Source organism: Podarcis raffonei, chromosome 11 (genome assembly GCF_027172205.1).
Source record: "Podarcis raffonei isolate rPodRaf1 chromosome 11, rPodRaf1.pri, whole genome shotgun sequence".
Taxonomy (NCBI): domain Eukaryota; kingdom Metazoa; phylum Chordata; class Lepidosauria; order Squamata; family Lacertidae; genus Podarcis; species Podarcis raffonei.
Window position 1 is genome coordinate 50,237,290 of NC_070612.1, and position 19,496 is coordinate 50,256,785.

Consider the following 19,496-nt stretch of genomic DNA (forward strand, 5'->3'; position numbering starts at 1 on the left):
TGCCTCAAATGACTTCTGTGAATGTCAGATGCAAGCCAGTGCTGCATTTCTTCATATTAACAAACGAAGCCACCTTGTACTGATTCAGACCATGGATCTGTCTATCCCAGTACTGTTGGTTGTCGCTGCCAATCACTCTCAAGAGCATCAGGAGAAGGATCTCTTAAGCTGACCGTGATGGGGGATTGAACGTGGAAAAGATGCGTGCAAAGGATTTGCTCTGCCACAGAGCTTTACCTCTTTCCCCTCAAATGTAGAAATATCACCGTTCTCCAATGTGATATCGAGACACCCCAATTTTTTATTCTGTATATTGCAGGTTCTGCTCTTTCAAGATCAGAATTATGGGCTACACTATGAATACACCATTCCTTTGGACCCTCTGCCTGAGAATCAGAGCTCCAAAGGGTCTGAGCCTCTTTTTATGTGGACACACTCAGGTTGGGAGGACTGCGATGCCGTATGCGGAGGAGGTAATAATTCTCTAAAATCTGTGGTAGGAGCAAAACATTCAGTGGGTTGTGTGAAGGTATGGTGTTGGTGCTGATGCGGTAGGGCTGCCATTATTGCCATTCAGACAATATCATGTCCTGGAAAGTTCAAAATATTTTGCTTATCTTATTCATTTCTCTTTCTTTCTTTCTTTGTTTCTTTCTTTCTTTTTTAAAAAACTGTTAGATGATACAGGCTGATTTGTTTACTTGGAAATATATTTTTGGAGGGTGTTTTTTAAACTTCACAAAACTGCTAGTTCTTGACCTAAAATTCTAGTTGAAATCCATCGTCTCTAAAACATGCATGGAACTTCGTGAATAAGCATTTGACACTCATTTCTAGGACACAGAATGTTTTTCATGTGTACAGGTAAATGTATAGGTTGCCCCCCTTAATGGAACACTATGCCCAAACCATGGATTAACCCATGCTTTCTGAAGAGAGATTGCAGCTATTTTGTTCTTCCCAAGGCATTTTAGGCATTTCAGCATGGGACAGCAGCTAAAGTCAAGGTTTGGCTTAGAGTGCTATCCATGTCATTCATTGTGATAACACACACCTCGTTCCCTGTGCCCAACAGGTCTTTTGGGTTGTGTTTCTCAGAGGACACTGTCTCATGCTGCATGTCAGATGCAGTTTTGAAACTGAAGGGGTGGCCAAAAGCAATTTCTGATATGACAAGAGAACCTGCTGTTCAAAAGAAGAAGTGCAGGAAGTGGTTGTTTGGCCAGCGTTTTTAATCAAAGTAGCTGCCTGAGAGACCATTTTAAAAATAAAAGTGTCAGAGTTTGTCCTGCCCTAAGGTAACAAGAATCTTCAGAACCCCATGTCACCTCTTCTTCTTAGAGACTTACTAGAGGGACCCTTACTTGCAAAATCTGAGTCAGTGCCAGATTACCAAATAGGCCCCATGCCTTTTCGGGGGCCCTCAACATCAAAATAATATTGATTTGATCTTGAAAGAAAATTACAATCCTTTCCCTCGCCACTTCCTTCTTCCAACTTGGACCTGCTCCTAACTCAGCCACACACCAACCTGCTTCAAGGGTTGGGCAGGCCAGGGGGCTGCACAGAGCCCACCCACCTCTCCCTGCGCAAAGCTTTCCTTCAGTTCCAAAAACGTCCCTTTTGTGTCTTACCAGGAGAAAGAAAGACAACAGTATCCTGCACAAAGATCATGAATAAGAATATCAGTTTTGTGGACAGCAAGAAATGCAAATACTTAACGAAACCTGAGCCTCAGCTCCGAAGGTGCAATGAGCAGCCATGCCAGACAAGGTGATAGTGAGTCATTATTTAATGAGTGTTTTAGTTGATGCTTATGCTCAGAAAGCGCCCGTTTCTCATCCGGTGGGTGTCCCAGCTGAAATGAAAGAATGCCCCAAGGCATCTGCAATAATTCAAAAGATATCTGAGCTGTCCTCTCCTTGGGCTCTAATGCCTGGCTCATCACCAGCACATCCAGCCTAGCAAGCAATTTCGTGTGGGTCTTGAAGCCCCCCTTCCCGGGCAATGATTTCTGATTTCTTCTTCCTGTTTGCACTCCAAGACCTTCAACAATGGCATCAAACCAGAGGAACTGGCAGAGGAAGGCAGGTGCGGGGTGTGCGGTCACCCTGGGTGTCATGTGTGAGGGGGGGTGACATCGCCAGATGCTCGCCATGCAGGCAGCAGGCCGCTAGTGACGCTATCACTGTGGGCGACTAGTGGTGCCCCCCAGACGCTCCCCGTGGGCAGCTAGTTGTGCCCCGCTGATGCTCGTTGTGCGGGCGACAGGTGGCTAGGGACACTTGCCGTGCAGGCGACTAGTCCTGTCCCCACGGGCTGGCTAGCCCTGTCCTGCGTCACTCCAGGAGCTGGGGCAGGTAGCTCTGCCACTGACCAGAGGGAGGAGGGTTCCTTTTGCAAAGGTAAAAAGAGGCTTTGTTTTGCTCCCCAGTGCTGCCCAGCAGGCAAAAAATGCTGCTGAGTGCATGTGTGTGTGTGTTTGTTTGTGCAGGTTGCTGAGTTTGTACCTCCTCTCTGTGTGCTCTCAATGCCACCAACTGTGCTCTTCCAGAGAGTTCCCAGCCCTTTCAGAGCAGTTTTTCAAGGGATGCAATGAGTTGCAAGGAAGAGGAAGAATCTGCAAAGATTGTCTCCCACCCCCTGCATCCAGTCAGAGCCTCTGCTTGACCTGTGTCTTGCTCCAAAGGAGCCCTTTGTTTGCAGAAGAGTATTCTCGAATCAACCTTTTGGTTCTTAGCTGCTGTAAACAGCACTGGATAAAAGCATGCAATAGCAGAAAGAAGGCTGTAATTTGAAAGTTAAGACGCCGTTGCCTCAAAATTGAGGGCCGATGACCCTCAAAAAGCACTTGTGTTGCATTTATCACAGAGGTCAATTTAAAATGTGTCTTAAACCTCACTAGAAAATATTTCGAGGAGTAATCGTGCTTTGACCTGCATTTACAGATGGATGATGACAGAATGGACTCCATGCTCAAGGACATGTGGGAAGGGGACGCAGAACAGACAAGTCGCCTGCACTCAGCAGCTTCGAAACGGGACTTTGATCAGAGCCCGTGAGAGAGACTGTCTTGGCCCCAAACCCCCTTCGGCGCAGCGCTGTGAAGGCCAGGACTGCATGACAGTGTGGGAGGCTGGCGTATGGTCCGAGGTGGGGTATATGCATTGTTTTTCTATGCATTTATTTTCTGTTCATTTGTATTGCCTACATTCGGGGAGAACACAAAAGTTGAGTTTGTGATTTATCGCTGAATGCTGCAGAATTTTGCATATGCAAGTCTGAGAACGAATTAACTCCTTATGTCTAATTTGGGCCAGTTATGAATGTATATTTCTCTCACATAGTGCGTGCTGTGCCCAGTGCTGTTTTTGTACAAAAAGAGGTGCTGGAATGCCTCCCTTGTTCTCTTAAAATGGCAATGGCTCCCACTTGAAAGGTGCTGGAACTGAGTTCTGGCAAGTTCTGGCTGAAAAAGTGTCCTGGCTGTACCAGTTACAGCAAAGAACAGATATACCACATCAACAGTGTCCATTTTCAAGCAAACTGGTCCCCTAAATAGATGAGGCTAGCTAGCCCCATATCCCCCTTCCAAACCTTGGCACTGTAAAGTTGAGCTCAGGGAGCAAATAGGAACATTGCATATTAACTGCATTTATTGTCTGAATCCTTCCACAATGTTTTCTTGTATCTGCACTTTGCCCATTCAATTTCATTTTAATGACTGCATTTATTAAGCAAAAGAGAGAGAGAGCTATAGATCTCTGTAGGGACGCGGGTGGCGCTGTGGTGTAAACCACAGAGCCTTGGGCTTGCCGATTGGAAGGTCGGCGGTTCGAATCCCCGCGACAGGGTGAGCTCTCGTTGCTCGGTCCCAGCTCCTGCCAACCTAGCAGTTCGAAAGCACATCAAAGTGCAAGGAGATAAATAGGTACCACTCCAGCGGGAAGATAAACTGTGTTTCCGTGTGCTGCTCTGGTTTCGCCAGAAGTGGCTTTGTCATGCTGGCCACATGACCCAGAAAAACTGTCTGCAGACAAACGCCGGCTCCCTTGGCCAGTAAAGCGAGATGAGCACCGCAACCCCAGAGTCGTTCGTGACTGGACTTAACTGTCAGGGGTCCTTTACCTTTTTATAGATCTCTGTGCAGAATGCCATGATGTGTATTTTGTGTGTGCATCATTTTAAACACCTTTCTACAGTGCTCTGTAAAATGTGGAAAAGGAGTACGCCATCGGACCGTAAGGTGCACCAATCCTCGGAAGAAGTGTGTTTTGTCTACAAGGCCTAGAGAAGCAGAAGACTGTGAAGACTATTCCAAATGCTACGTCTGGAGAATGGGAGACTGGTCTAAGGTACAACAGGCTTTGTACTAGCGCTACGATGTTATATTTACTAGCCATTGTCAAATATGCTACAGTACTTCTCCAATGAAAGACAAGACCAGTGCAGACTGAACAGAACAATGTGGTAAAGTTGTCACAAGGCAGATAATAGATCGGGAGTGGCAAACCTGTGGCCTTTCAGATATTGTCAAACTCCAGTTCCCATCTTGCCCAGCCCCCGCTCCCAAATCCCCTCTCCCTCTGGCAGTGTTTTAACTGTGACCTTATAGTCTAGAGTCAGATCCCGAAATTCACTAAGTCTTCCTGACGGACTTCCAAGCTCATCTGCAGCACTGTAAGAAATAGAAACCTGTTATTTAAAGAATGCCAGTTTGCATCGCATGTCATTTTCTATATGCTCTTTTCTAGAATCTTTATTTGCTTCACTGCTCTTTTATATGTAAAGATTTGCCCTTTTGAAAGTGAGTGAAATTAGGAATTTCCCAAACATAGCCGGAATACTGCAGTGTCTGGGTGGATACGGCTAAAATGTCCGGCGAAATCCAGATTTTCACTTTTTGAAATCTGGCAACCGTAGTGAAATCTCCTTGCAGATCACATAACAATTTAAATTGGGTGTGTGTGTGTGTGTCATTTGCAGGTTTTTAACCAGGAGTGTTTTATAGTCACCTTTGCAGTTACACTGCTGTCATTTGTGAACTTGATTAAAGCAAGTATCTCGCGCAGCTGTAAGGGAACTGAGCAGAGCTGTGTGGATATTCAGCTGAATTGTGTATTTCGCAGTTGAGATTTTCAAAGGTTTCTATCAAAGCAGTATGCATTTTAACTTTCTCGGCAGAGGCTGAGTTCAGCTTTGACTACACTCATGTTTCCTATCTTTTTCTCTCCGTGACTAAACTATCCCACCCTCGGACTAGTGCATAGCAACACGATGGTGCAGCTTACATGGTAATATAGCTTCAATTAGAAAAAGAAATTGAAGAACCATATCCTTGCTCACTGTTGATTGTCTGTGATACAGAATAATTAGTGCAGCCTTCTATCACCCTCGGTTTTGCTGTTTTTGCTCTTTGGGATTTTTCCCGCTGGACATTGGCAGGAAGAGAAATGCCAAGTTCTTGTCAAACGGGTGCCAAAATGCAGCTTGAGAAACGCAAATGTCACATGTTGCGACAGGAAGCTTAATCGGATACCATTTGGCTTTCTGTTTAGGGTTTAGCATCTCTTTAACTTTGAACTTAGAGGATTGGTAAAATAAACAACAATATGAAAAGTAGAGCATAAGACAGTTATTACCAAAGCAAAGATATAAAAATGGATTTTAAAATGTTTTGGAAAAATAAAAGATTATAGGTTTCTATTGTTCAGCAGAACAGAAGACGGATAAAAGGGATGCTAAACTTGTTCCACAAGCTCAATGTATTGTGTCAGGTTCTCTGAAACTTTAGCGTTAGGTCTTTAATAGATGCTAGTAGCAAACAAAGTGGCTCTAAGCAGTAAAGTGCTGGCAACTAACGTCAGTCTGTGTTGTGTGCCTGTCATGGTGATGGCAGTGTGGGATCCAGGGAAAAGCAAAGCAAGCTTTTTTAATTGTCCTGGGTCAGCATTCATTGTGGCTAGTGGCCCTCCGTGGGGTACAATTTGCACACAATTCAATGTATAAACCGGATTTTCTTAGGCAAAAGGAGCTTAGTGGTAGAAAGAACTGGAAGGAGCTCAGAGTTAGGATGCTTTTCATATTCATGAGGACAAGTATTGGAGGGCTTTTTAAAACAGAAATAAAAATGGGCATATCAATTTGAGCTGCGTCGACTGGCACCATCATGGAGTTCCTCAGTATTCAGTTAAGAGGCTATGCAGAGAGACTAGGAGGCTGGAGGCACTGTGGCCTCTGTGCTTATGTTGACCCTGCCATAATGTTGTATCTCCCCTTGTCCCTAGGGATAGAGGAGAACTGCAGTTTGGTTAGGATTTTAATGTGCACTTGCCTAATTTTCATTTTCCGAAACCCAGCTTTCCTTTTAAATTTGCACTTTTCCGGCTTTCGCGATCCAGTTGGGCAGCCAAATAATGTGAACGAAAATGCGTTCAGCGGCAGAAAGTGTGCAGCAAAATGCATATATTAGGGAAAATAACATAAACCACACATTATATCCGGTGAAAATCCTTGCAGAAATGTGTATATAAGGCAAAAAAAATTACATAGTGTATATTAGGGGGGGGATGTGCACTAAAATTCTAATGGAGTTTTCGTCATGAAGGCTTTTTGTTTTGTTTTTTAATTGCAAACTGATGGAGAGGGGAAAAATGAGATACAGAGAGAAAAGGAAATGGATAGGTTCATCCAGCTTGCCTACCTATTGCAGCTGTATGTAACAGATCTCCATGTGCAACTAGCAAGGGTTGAAAATATGGTGGCAGTAGCAGTGAAGAGATCCAGTTACCGATCTTGATATGTGAATAGTTTTAGCGATTATTCGTATCCAAGACTCAAACTGTTGCTGTTTCATCCCCCTTTGTAGCCTACAGGTAATGAGTAGCAGAAGGAATTGTTCTTAGAACCTGAAAGCTGACACAGTAGATTGCACTTGGGGAGGAAATCAATCTTTTAGTCTGGTAGCACCCTTGCTCTGGGACTCTCTTCCTATTAAAATCAGGCAGGCATTTTGGTTCTACTGCTCTCAATGCCTTCCAAAATCTTACTTGTTTCAGCATGCCAACCCAGACGGTAATTTTGTTATACATGCTTGCTTTTATATCACGTTGATTCCCCCCTCCCACTATTTTTATTATGTCTACTTGTTTTTTTCAAGTTTGTTGACTTCATCAGAATTTTTTGATAAGCAGTGATTGAAACTCCCATTGTTCTAGGCGCATTTTGTGACAGGGAATTTCATTAGCGCGAGCCATTTCTGAGCTCTGGACGCAGTACTGCGCCTAAGATTTCAGATTAAAACTGCAGAGTGGAAGGAAAGGAGGACCTTTTTCTGCCTCCCCACTTCTAGCTGCTCTCTGCAGACTGGAGTAGAGACCCTCTTAAGGATATTATGGGAATGGGCAGCGGAAGGACTAGACCACATGGAAAACGAACATATTTTAGCTGCAGTTCAGTCATTTTCAGCTTTGTATTTTTTGTTATAAAAAAGTGCGCCTAGACAGGCAGTTGTTACCCCCATAACCTGGATTTAAGGTGCCATTTAGCTCCCAGCTGTCATATCTCTGTTTCTATCACTGTTGATAAGTACAGTGGCACCTCGGGTTACATACGCTTCAGGTTACAGACTCTGCTAACCCAGAAATAGTACCTCAGGTTAAGAACTTTGCTTCAGGATGAGTACAGAAATCGGGCTCCGGCGGTGTGGCGGCAGCAGGAGGCCCCATTAGCTAAAGTGGTGCTTCAGGTTAAGAACAGTTTCAGGTTAAGTACGGACCTCCGGAACGAATTAAGTACTTAACCCGAGGTACCACTATTTTAGTAAACTGCTGGGATATTTGTTTATTTATTGAACGGTCTATATAAAATGTGTTAAACAAATAATTAAAAGGTGACTTGATTTTTTAAAAAATATGGCTAATAACCTGCTGTGCTATATACATTTTTTCCAACATAAATAGCTGCACCCTACTTCTAACCAGGTTTACTCAGGCTGTCTACACATTTCTGTTAATTCTGCACTCAGTGTGCTGCCACCATTGTTTTGGGAAGTACACACAATGTTAGCCACAACCAGGGTGGATTTTATTTAAATCAAATCGATTTAAATCACTAGTCAGCAAGACTTGATTTAAATCATTTTTTTAAAAGAAAGACTCATTCTTGCTGGTATAATCTTAATATTTACAACCAGATGAAGGTTTCATTTTTTGAATAATCAATTTTCAGAGTAGTTTTACAATTATATCAAAAATTACTGATTTGGGTATACTATTAGAAATAATTATGACATTATTGTGAGGTTTAATAAGTTAACTGTTTATATTTGGACAACTTTTCTGCTGTACTTTAGTGGAAGGAGAAAAATAATCATTTCCTTAATAACAATATAAACAATTTATTTAACTAAAGCAATAACATATGTATCCATGTTTGTTAACTGATGTGGTTAAACTGTGGGTTTTTTAAAAAACAAAACTTAGTCTGAGTTTTAGTACACATGAAAAACTTAAAACAAATCCTTATTTCCTGATGAATAGCCTTTGGACTAAAATAGAAAACTTATCTTTAGAAAGATTTTTCCTCCAAAAACATTTTATTTTAAAAAATCCAATTTAAATTTTAAAAAATCTGATTTTTATCCACCCTGGCCACAACCCATCTCTGTCCTGTGCCTGTCCCATCATTTCTTATGACAAAATGTGTTTTGACACGTTTTCCCCCAACCAGCTTCAATCTGAATTGAGATCAAGAATAATCTGGCTGCGTTTGAAATCAGCAATGTGTACTCAGCCTCAGAGTCAGGTTCTGAGTAAGCGAGAGTTCCTAGAAAGCATGCGTAGGTCTTCAGCCTTAGTGCTAAAAGCAGTCATTCCTGAGCAATGGTAACTTGCTTACTAGTTGGTGAAAAGGTGTGCATATCCATAAGCAGTTAGCTGCATTGCCTTGCTTTTGTGTGTTTTGTCAAGTTCCCCCTTTGCAACAGTCCTGTACTTTTAGTGTGTGCCAGATCCCTGAGGCTAGTGTCAAAGGAGAACGCTGAGCGTAAGAGACTAAATGCATCCTGACACTTTACAGTTGCCTAGGGAGTCGCATTGAACAAGCCGTGTGGTCTAGAGAGAGCCATTAGTGTAAGGAACTCTGAAAACAAAGCTGTCAGTAACAAGAGGATTGCTGAAGTTTAAATTGCTCCTTTGTTTCCCTACCTTAGTAAAGGAGGAAGGGGGTCACCAAGTGAAATTCCCTGCAAAAAATAAAATGAGAGAACAGATGCATTTTCTTATTCCCTAATCGAAGAATTCTTAGGTAATTACAGTATAGCAGCCTCTATCTCACACAACTAAAAGGCAAAAAATTAGGGAAAGAGGAAATATGGCTCGTTTATCATAATTATTAGCTAGGTTCTCGAGGTTTTAGAAACACATAGTCTCTCACATATATACACTGCCACGGTTTCTAGGGGAGTGCAGCTCAACTTGGGCGAAATTTGTGATTGCCTGTCCCTCCTTGTTTCTTGTAGACTATATCGTTGTCTATTACTTGTTTCCTGCAAAGAATCTCAAAGCAATTTCACAATACAATGAAATCATATATAAAAACTACCATATTTTTCGCTCTATAAGACGCACCAGACCACAAGATGCACCTAGTTTTTGGAGGAGGAAAACAAGAAAAAAAATATTCTGAATCTCAGAAGCCAGAACAGCAAGAGGGATCGCCTCGCAGTGAAAGTAGCAATCCCTCTTGCTGTTCTGGCTTCTGTGATAGCTGTGCAGCCTGCATTCACTCCATAAGACGCACACACATTTCCCCTTACTTTTTAAAAGGGAAAAAGTGAGTCTTATAGAGCAAAAAATACAGTATTTTAAATCCAGTACTGGGATAAAAATGTCCACTTGTGGCTTGTGGAAAGAGGAAAGTCTTCAACAGGTGCTGAAAAGACAATTGAGATGGCGCCCTATCGTATTTGCAACCTGGGGTGGCCCTATAGAATAGGCCTGGTTCCAACTGAAACTGTTCTTAACCTGAGGTACCACTTTAGCTAATGGGGCCTCCCGCTGCCACCACCGCACAATTTATGTTCTCATCCTGAAGCAAAGTTCTTAACCCGAGGTACTATTTCCGGGTTAGCGGAGTCTGTAACCTGAAGCGTATGTAACCTGAGGTATCACTGTATATCTCACCATTGCTTGTGATGGCAGTGCCATTGGCAGCAATACAGTTCCCCTCTAGGTAAGCTCTCCCATCAATTCCCTTAACCACCAAATAACCCGGACGCAGCATCATTTCAGGCAGTGCAACTTTTCTAGAAATGGAGGTGCTGCAACTCACCATGAACGCCTCCCTCGTTCTCTTAGAATGGCAACGGCGCCCACCGGAGAGATTCTGGAACCGAGTTCTGGCTGGGGGGAAAGCCCTGATGGGGGGCAGACATGACAGTAGTGAGATGACATTTTTAAGTGCTTATAAACTGAATCTGTCCCTCCCACTACAGTGTTGCAAAAAGTAAGTGTCCACTTTTGACACCCCTGCCCCTGAATATTCAGGGGCCGTTTTAGTATAGCTCTAGTATCAATCAGGTTTTGGTTTTTTTAACCTTTAAAAAAATCGGGCTTAATCTTACTTAAGTTTCAAGTCTAGGCCTCTTCTTTCAGGGTGTCTAGAGGCTAGCCAATATAGTATACCTTTCATTTTCCAAACAAGCCTGTCATTCCTTAAAATTGACGCTGACACCAATGATTGAACTCTGGAGTCCTGATCTAACTGGAAATGATTGTATAATCAGTATAGACATGTTTCCAGTCAAGCAGAAAGTTCTTTTCTAAGTGAGTGCCGTTCAGGTCAATTTGAAGACATGTCTGAGGATACAGTTCAGACAAATTTATCCTAAATTGGATATTTTCTGTGGAAAAATCAGATGTTCTTCATTTTGTATTTTCCCATCCTTTGAGACATAATCATCTACCTTTCCTCCCTTATAGATATTTATTGTTTGAACTCATCTGCCTTTTAAACAACGTATTTTTTAAAAAAAATCTAGAACAAAATGTGATTTCTTCTACTAAAACCTACCAAGATAAACATTTTGGGTAGGCTGGCTAGCTATTTGCTATGTCATCTTATGAATAAATGAGCTATTATCAGTTTGGGGGCTGGTGGCAAGTTACAAGCTTAAAAGAAGGCAGCTGCTTATTCATTCAAAAGTGCTCCAGTCTTGCTTGGAATCTGGTTGGCCACTGTGCGAACAGGATGCTGGACTAGATTGGCAGGGCCAGATTAGGTTTGATGAGGCCCTAAACTACTGAAGGTAATGGGGCCCTTTTCCCTTGCGAGTCCTTTAAAAGAGGCCCCGTGGATACAGAGCACACATGTTCCATGGTGCCTTTTTAAAAAGACTCACCCTGTCTATCCAGATGTCCTTTATCAACAACAAATTGTCACTGTTTTTTGTGTTGAATATATGCTATATGGTAATTTATGGACCTAATAGGTATCTAAAGCCATTTGCGCATAACAAAATATGTATTTTATCAAAGTAATGAACTGAGATACAATTAAGAAGAAATATATTAATAGTGAAATAATTATGTCCCCCCGTGGAAGGACGTGTGGATCCAGAATTGGCCTCCACAGTCACTTACGGACTCACTGTTAAAACCTTGTTTATGGAAGACAATCTTACTCGGCCATGAGTGATTGCCAAAGAAGAAGAAGAATTCCAATGTCCTGACCACCTGTGATGATGTGCAGTCCGCACAATACCATCTAAAGCAAATTACTTCCCTCCCGATGAATCCAGGGAACTGTACAGTGGATGCTCGGGTTGCAAACGTGATCCGTGTGGGATGCATGTTCGCAACCCGAGTCTGCGCATGCGCAGGTTGTGATTCGGCGCTTCTGCACATGCACAAAGCTCGATTTAGTGCTTCTGCGCATGTGCGACCACTGAAACCCGGAAGTAACACGTTCCAGTACTTCCAGGTTTCAGCGGTCCGCAACCCGAAAAAACGCAACCTGAAGCGTCTGTAACCCGAGGTATTTTGTTAAGAGTGCTAGGAATGGTAGCTCTGCAAGGGGTGAACTTCAGTTCCCAGGCTTCTTTTGGGGGGAGCCATTCACTTTAAATACCCTTTAAATGTATGGTAAGGATGCACTGACACAAAGTCACAACTCATAACTATTGCCTCATAACTATGACCTAGCATCATACCCAACAGTCTCAATGCTCTTCCTTGGGCTGGATCATGAGAAAAGCTAGAGGAAGGGGCTAGTATTAGCTGGAATTTCCCATTCCATCCCGTGCCAGCCCCCTGACCCCCTGAAAAAATTATTCCAGGCTTCAGTGACCCTTCTTACAGTGGGGGGCTTCTGTCTGGGGGAGTTCTGAGGGGGAATCTCCAAAAACCAAGTGGAGGCTCCGATCATGAAGTACGGAAGTCTGCTGTAACAAGACTTTGCCACAAGTTGCCGCTGAGGATGTTTCTCAAGAGGCTGAACAGAACAAGATATAGTGTCCCATCTTGAAGCAATGAAACAGCTGGTAGAATGCGTTCAAAGAGGCATCTAGCTGCTATAATGGACCTATATTCAGAAACGAGCCTGCTGTTGAAAGCTAATCTTAGCGGTGAAGTATTTTCAAGGAGGCCTTACTTCATTCATTTGGCGGGCCTGTGACATCAGATTTCTGAGAAATTATATTTCTGAACGGAATTTGAGAGAATTAGAAACAGCTTGAAAAAGAAAATTCAGTTCCAAGTGTAAGCATAGTAAGTTGGAAGTTAAGTCGAGTGGAATCTAGTGGGATTTTTGCATTAAAAAAATATTTTCAGAGGCTATAGACAATCACAATGAGTACAAAGGTTGCTATAAGAGACCCTTAAAGCATGTAAATTCAAGGAGATATTATATAGGTGTGAAAAGTGGTTTCGCAGAATGGTGTGAAGCAATATCAGTTCCTGGTTGGTTTATAATAAAACTAACATTGCAAGTCATGGTGCAACTTAAGGAGACTAGGAGGAAATTGGAATGCAATATAGGCAAGCATCTTAAAATGAAGTTAATATTCTACAGTTTTAAAAAATTCAGTTTAAGAGAAAAGCAAAGGCTCCTATAAATTCATTCATGTTTGAGAAACATGGAAAGTATTAGTCAAGGCTTTGGGTTGTGTGACATGTAAGCAATAATCATGTTGAATCATTGTGCTTCTTTTATGCCCCCCCCCCCTCATCCAAGGAGCTCAGGGCAGCCCAGCTAGATTCCCCCCGACCCCCTGTTTATCCTTGCAGCAGCCCTATGAGATACAGTAGACAAAAAGGGACTGGTTCACAATTATCTGTAGTTATCTACAGATTACTTGAAACTATTGTCAACAAAAGCTGGTTGGATGTGTCAAATTGGGGACAGAGAAGGCAAGCTTTCGTGCTTCCAATTTTTAACTGCTATAACTCTGCCATTTTTATCCAATTTCTCTGAAATTCAGACAGCTCATTTCCATATGGAGTAGAATACGGAATAAATACTTTGCGTGGTTTCAAAAGAAAATGCAGCAGACCTCTGATATTGAAGTATCCACCCCACTTTTATTTACTGGTGGCGTAGCAGACATTTTAAAAATTCTCTATTAAAAAAATAGAGAGACAGAAATATTGAATAAAACTCTCACCTTTTCAGAGGCATTTTTAGAAAAAGCCCTTCCTGATGATGGAAGGATTGTACATAGTAGAAAATGCGCTTTTTCTTTGGCGATCCCTCGTAGCCGAGTAAGATTGTCTTCCATAAACACGGTTTTAACAGTGAGTCTGTAAGCGACTGTGGAGGCCAATTCTGGACCCACAAGTCCTTCCACAGTGGGGACATAGGTTTCCAAGCTGGAGTTAATCACTGTGAGGGTTTGCCAAGCATGCCTTCCTCTTAGCACGTTTCTCCCTTTCACTCTGAGTTGGAGCGTCTTCAAAGCCCGTGACACCTTTGGTCAAGGCTGTTCTCCAATTGGAGCGCTCACAGGTCAGTGTTTCCCAGTTGTTGGTGTTTATACTACATTTTTTTAGATTTGCCTTGAGACCGTCTTTAAACCTCTTTTGTTGATCACCAGCATTACGCTTTCCATTTTTAAGCTCGGAATAGAGTAGTTGCTTTGGAAGACGATAGATAATCAGGCATCCTCACAACATGACCAGTCCAACAAAGTTGATGTTAAAGAATCATTCCTTCAACAGTGGTGATATTTGCTTCATTCAGTACACTGATATTAGTTCGCCTGCCTTCCCAAATGATGTGTAAAATTTTTCTGAGATACCATTGATAGAATCTTTCGAGAAGTTGGAGATGGTGTTTGTAAGTGGTCCATGTTTCACAAGCATACAGTAAGGTTGGTAGTACAATAGCTTTGTAAACAAGCATTTTGGTTTCCCTGTGAATGTCCTGGTCCTCAAACACTCTTCACTTCAATTGGGAGAAAGCCGCACTCACAGAGCTCAGGCGATGCGGGATTTCTGCATCAATGTTGGCCCTTGTGGAAAGATAACTGCCTAGGTAGGAGAAGTGATCAACATTTTCCATCGTTACACCGTTGAGTTGGATTTGTGGCGCTGCAGAGGGGTTGTTTTGTACTTGTTGGTGCAGCACTTTGGTTTTTTGCATGTTGAGCGACAGGCCAAGCTTTCCGTAAGATTCTGCGAAGATATTTAGGATAGTTTGGAGGTCATCCTCTGAGCGTGCACACACTACGTTGTCATCAGCATACTGAAGCTCTATGACGGAAGTTACGGTAACCTTACTCTTTGCTTTCAGCCTGCTCAGATTGAAGAGCTTTCCATCTGTTCGATATACGATTTCTACCCCAGTGGGGAGTTTCCCTTTGACAAAGTGTAGGATCATGGCAATGAAAATAATGAATAGAGCTGGGGCAATAACGCAACCCTGTTTAACACCTGATCCTACTGTGAATGGTTCACTTTGAGAGCCATTGTTATCTGCGATCGTTGCTGTCATATGATATTTACAAATTTATCTGGGAAGCCAATTTTCAGAAGGACAGTCCACAGGGCATTACGATTTACAGTGTTGAAAGCCTTAGTCAGGTTGATAAACACCATATACAGGGGTTGATTTGAACTAGCTCAGCCTTCTCACTGAAATACTTGTTCTCTACGTGAAGGGATGGGGTTCTTTTTAAAGGTGGGGCAACGTTTTGTGATCTGTACTTGAAGGGAACTCCAAAAGGGGAAGGAAGATTGATAGATGAATGGATGTACACATTTTGGCACTGAGTTAAAAACTTAGAAAAAGATGATTTCGGCAATAACTCCAGGGAGTTGTTAGCAATACAGTATGTGGGAGACACTCACTCTGTAGCCCACAGAAATTCTTCCCTCTCCCCCTTATCGTCACAATCTGCTCTGCAGTGGATTACAGTCTTTTAGCAGCAAGGCAACATCCTGCCTGCTGCTGTCCAGCCTTTGAACATATCAGAGTACAGAAGCCTGGACAAACTCAAAATATATATTTAAAATCCTGTTTTATAGGCGGGTTGGGGCCATCAGGCATACCACCACGTCAGGCGTCGTCTTCTTTTTAAAGCCATCCTTTGTCAGGCCAGTCAGTAACCTTGCAGTTTTCATTTAAGATGCTGGTCTGGTTTGTGTTCAGGAGGTCTTTGGTCGGATCCAGGAACGCCATTCTTGTGTTCGTTTGTCTTCTGTGTAATAACTCTAGAACAAGTGATTTCTGCATTGCAACCTGAGTAATCATTTGTTCTTGGAAGAAGTTGTCCAAGTCTATGTTGTTAACACTGTTACAGATTGGCACTTCCAATTGCAGATTTTTATCAAGCTCGGCAGTGATTGCCTATTATCTTGGCTGAGGTTCAGAGTTTAAATGCTGCTCTCTGCCAGTGACAATTTTTCCCTTAATTTACTTCGTACTGAGGCCAGCTGGAAGTGGCTTGTAGCATTACAGCACCTTCCTCAGCTGTTGGTCTAGGGATTCAGCTTCAAAATATATGTCTCTCGCAGGCAGAGGAAAGGGAGAATTTAGGGTGAGAGTTGCGGGTGCCAAGTTGAAAGATAATTTGATATAGTGTTTACAGTTCAGTTACTTAAATTATGTGGAAGAGAGACTCAAAATAGATCACCGCTGCTTTTGCAGAAAAAAATACCACCCATCATTCTTTCCTTAATGGCTTTCAAGTACCTTCATCCAGAAATCATTTTTGTACAGTCTTTGACAAGAATGTTCTGCTTGAGTTGCTGCTTGAACAGTTTAACAGTACCTTTAGGGCCGCATTCAAAATGCAGAGATTAACAGCAAAGTGTTGTTTCCACAAAGAAAATCTGGCTGCCTATTAGAACATTTTGTTTATGCTTAATAGTTTTTGTCCAGGAATTCTTGTTAATCAGCTACAGGCAGAAGCAACACATATCATGTGTGCGTACAATAATACCTTTTTGCCAGTGGTTAAACCTGAAAATGAATTGATGTTCTATCTACAAAGTCTGTGTTTGTCTAGGTTTCTGCTCATAAGGCTGCTGCATGCATGGAAGAAAAGGCATTTCTGGTTCCCTTAGTTCAAGTACCAGTGGCCGTCACACACTAGAGCGTACAGAGATTCTGACCTTCCAGAAACGCTATAAAAGCCACCCATTTGCAGCTATATTGTCTTGGTTGCAACCAGCAGACAATGAATGGAGGACAAGCAACAATATTATTTTCTGATATGGACCTCATGCATTCCTCATTACCTTCTCTTCCTCTGATGAGTTCATAGGGAAGAGATTGGAAGCACCCACTTTCTGGTTTAAATTAACCAGCATTCATCTGATTGATTTAAACTATGGTTTGCTGAAATAAGCCAGGATCGTAAACCATGATCCGATCCTGTATTCTTTCAATAAAAATAATGATTTGATCAAAGTTTGGCCTTTTTAGAGCTAAAAGACTGCAACTGGATAAAAATAGGAAGTCTCCTGTCCTTGAGTATTTTACTCTTTACTCAAGCCACACAATACTATACATAAGGACAATGCTTTTTTAGAGTTCTTTCCAGCTGTTCCTGACAGGTGAGCTTCAGCTGCCTGGGAACTTTACACTCTCAGCTTTAACTGCTAGACAGGTCTTTATCAGAGATATAGAAGAAACTAAACCAGCCTCCTGCCAAAGAAAGAATATAGTATTTGGGGAGATGGATGGACAAATAAACCAAATCCAGTGCTATTTCATATATCAGAATAGATCCTTAAGGGTTCTGGGAATGCAATTTACATCCCTTGAAAACACCTGTTTGGGAGAAGAATGTACTCCATGTAAGATGGTGTAGTGAATTTGGGAAATCTTGGTATGCCAAATGCTGGTTTATGCAGGAGTGAGGCACTGTGGGAGAGATAAAATTGTGGCCTTCTGGAGAATGGGTGTTTGGTCTCTTTAAAGGTAAAACTCCCTGTGTCTAGAAGTGTGAGTCAGTTACATCTTGACTCTAGGCAGGATGAGATGTTATCTGATTTGCAGACCCTGGCACAGCTGGGGGCCTGAGTGTGGATTGGGTTGTAAAAAGGCACAGGAGGCTATCAAGTAATTTACAATTTAGAAGCCTGGTAGGTGTAAGAGGGGCCTGGGAACGAAGGAAGAGCCTTTTGATCTTAAGGTCTCTGAGTCTAAACAAAGTTCAGTTGTGCTGGTCTCCTGACAATCAGGAGATATAGTCTCATCATACAGCCATTGGTAAATTGGTAATTAACCTAAAGAAATAATTGGTCCCTAACCTGCCCTCCACGTGGGTTTTCAAGGATAAAGGATTTGGGAATTCAGATGCAAAGGGCAGAACATCTTGCCCTGGTACTTCGCCTGGGGGCATTTGACCAGTGAAAGGACTCTTGACTAGTCGCTGTGTTTTGAAGTATTGTGGCTGTGTAAGTATGGTTTTAGCTAGTTATATTTTACAATGTTTTCATTTTTTGTTTGTAACCTTCTAAGAAACGTGAAACTTTTTGAATGGGTTGTTTAATAAACTTGGAAAATGACTTTTTGTCTTTTGTACTCTGTTCCTTTGCTCGGGGAAGCTAAAGTGGTGCCTTACCATTTGGACACCTACCTGTTGAATTTCCGTCTGTGTCACGGTAAAGTGACTCAGGGCTGGGCAAACCCAGTAAATATCGAAGGGGGGTTTTCCTCCTTGAACCCCATTTGAGGGTGGTCCAGGAAAGGTGGTGGTGGCAGCTTTACCGTTGGGCTTGTGATTTACAACAACTAGCGATCTCTCCCCGTTCCTGGCCAAGCCCTGCCGGTGTCTAGGAGGAATGGTCGGGGTGGGGGGGTGGGGGTGGATAGTCCCGTTCACTACAGATGGTGCAAAATGAAACTATATTTTCTCGTTTTAACTTCAGACATTGAGTCTATCATAACACCAGGCTTGGATCAGATTTTGTTCCATGGGCAAAAGTGCTTACATGTTTCTCTTACCTTCCTTGCAGTGCTCCATAACCTGTGGCAAAGGAATGCAGTCCCGAGTCATCCAGTGCATGCACAAGATCACGGGAAGACATGGCAACGAGTGTTTCTCCTCTGAAAAGCCTGCAGCATATAGACCCTGCCACCTGCAGCCCTGCAACGAAAAAATTAATGTGAACACAATTACATCTCCTAGGTTAGGTAAGCGGTTGCAAGGTCATATGGGGGGGTGACTATTCTTTGTCTTGTCACATTCATATGCGTGTCATGCTTCCCTAACTCTCCCAAGATCAAAATCATGGCGCTGCTGCTCATCCTGTGGGTGGTGAACATTAGATCCCTCTGGGATCTGGATCCCAGAGGACTCTAGAGGACCTGTGCAGCTCCATCTATGTGAGTTGTTGGAGCCATCTGGGGGTTGCCTAGGACACAGGCAGGAGTCTGCACATTGTGGGGCTTCAGTGGGAGATAGTTCTATGTTATAAATAATGTGCTATCTTTTAAAATGTAAGGGTCCCTTTGTGTTAGGATCTAGCTGGCATCTGGTTTTCCACTGTGAGAACAGGATACTGGACTACTAGAAGGGTCTTTAGCAGGGCTGGGCAATATATCATCCAACACAGGTTTGAAGTGAGTGTGTGTGTGTGTGTGTGTGATGCAAAATTCACAATGTGGGAAAACCCATGAAGCCAGCCCATGTCTCTACATAGCTCCATCCTTATTTCAGACACGGTGATATATCAGTGCATCACAATGTTTAGCTCATGGGTAGGCAAACTAAGACTTGGGGGCCGCATCCGGACCAATCACCTTCTAAATCCGGCCCGCGGACAATCCAGGAACAGCATGTTTTTATATGAGTATGCTTTGTCCTTTAAAATACATCTCTGGGTTATTTGTGGGGCCTACCTGGTGTTTTTACAGGAGTAGCATGTTTGCTTTTATTTAAAATGCATCTCTGGGTGATTTGTGGGGCATAGGAATTCGTTCATTTTATTTTTTTTCAAAATATAGTCCGGCCCCCCACAAGATCTGAGGGACAGTGGAGTGGCCCC

At 42.6% G+C, this 19,496-nt stretch overlaps 1 protein-coding gene across 2 annotated transcripts in view; it reads left to right on the forward strand.

Moving 5' to 3' along the window:
* ADAMTS19 (ADAM metallopeptidase with thrombospondin type 1 motif 19) overlaps positions 1-19,496 on the forward strand; it is a 126,960-nt gene that overhangs the window by 104,970 nt on the left and 2,494 nt on the right. For both annotated transcript variants that reach the window (XM_053407709.1, XM_053407710.1), the window contains exons 18-22: positions 320-473; positions 1,638-1,773; positions 2,949-3,153; positions 4,203-4,355; positions 18,465-18,642. In XM_053407709.1, coding sequence (XP_053263684.1) covers positions 320-473; positions 1,638-1,773; positions 2,949-3,153; positions 4,203-4,355; positions 18,465-18,642 — 826 coding nt within the window. The remainder of the gene's footprint in view (positions 1-319; positions 474-1,637; positions 1,774-2,948; positions 3,154-4,202; positions 4,356-18,464; positions 18,643-19,496) is intronic.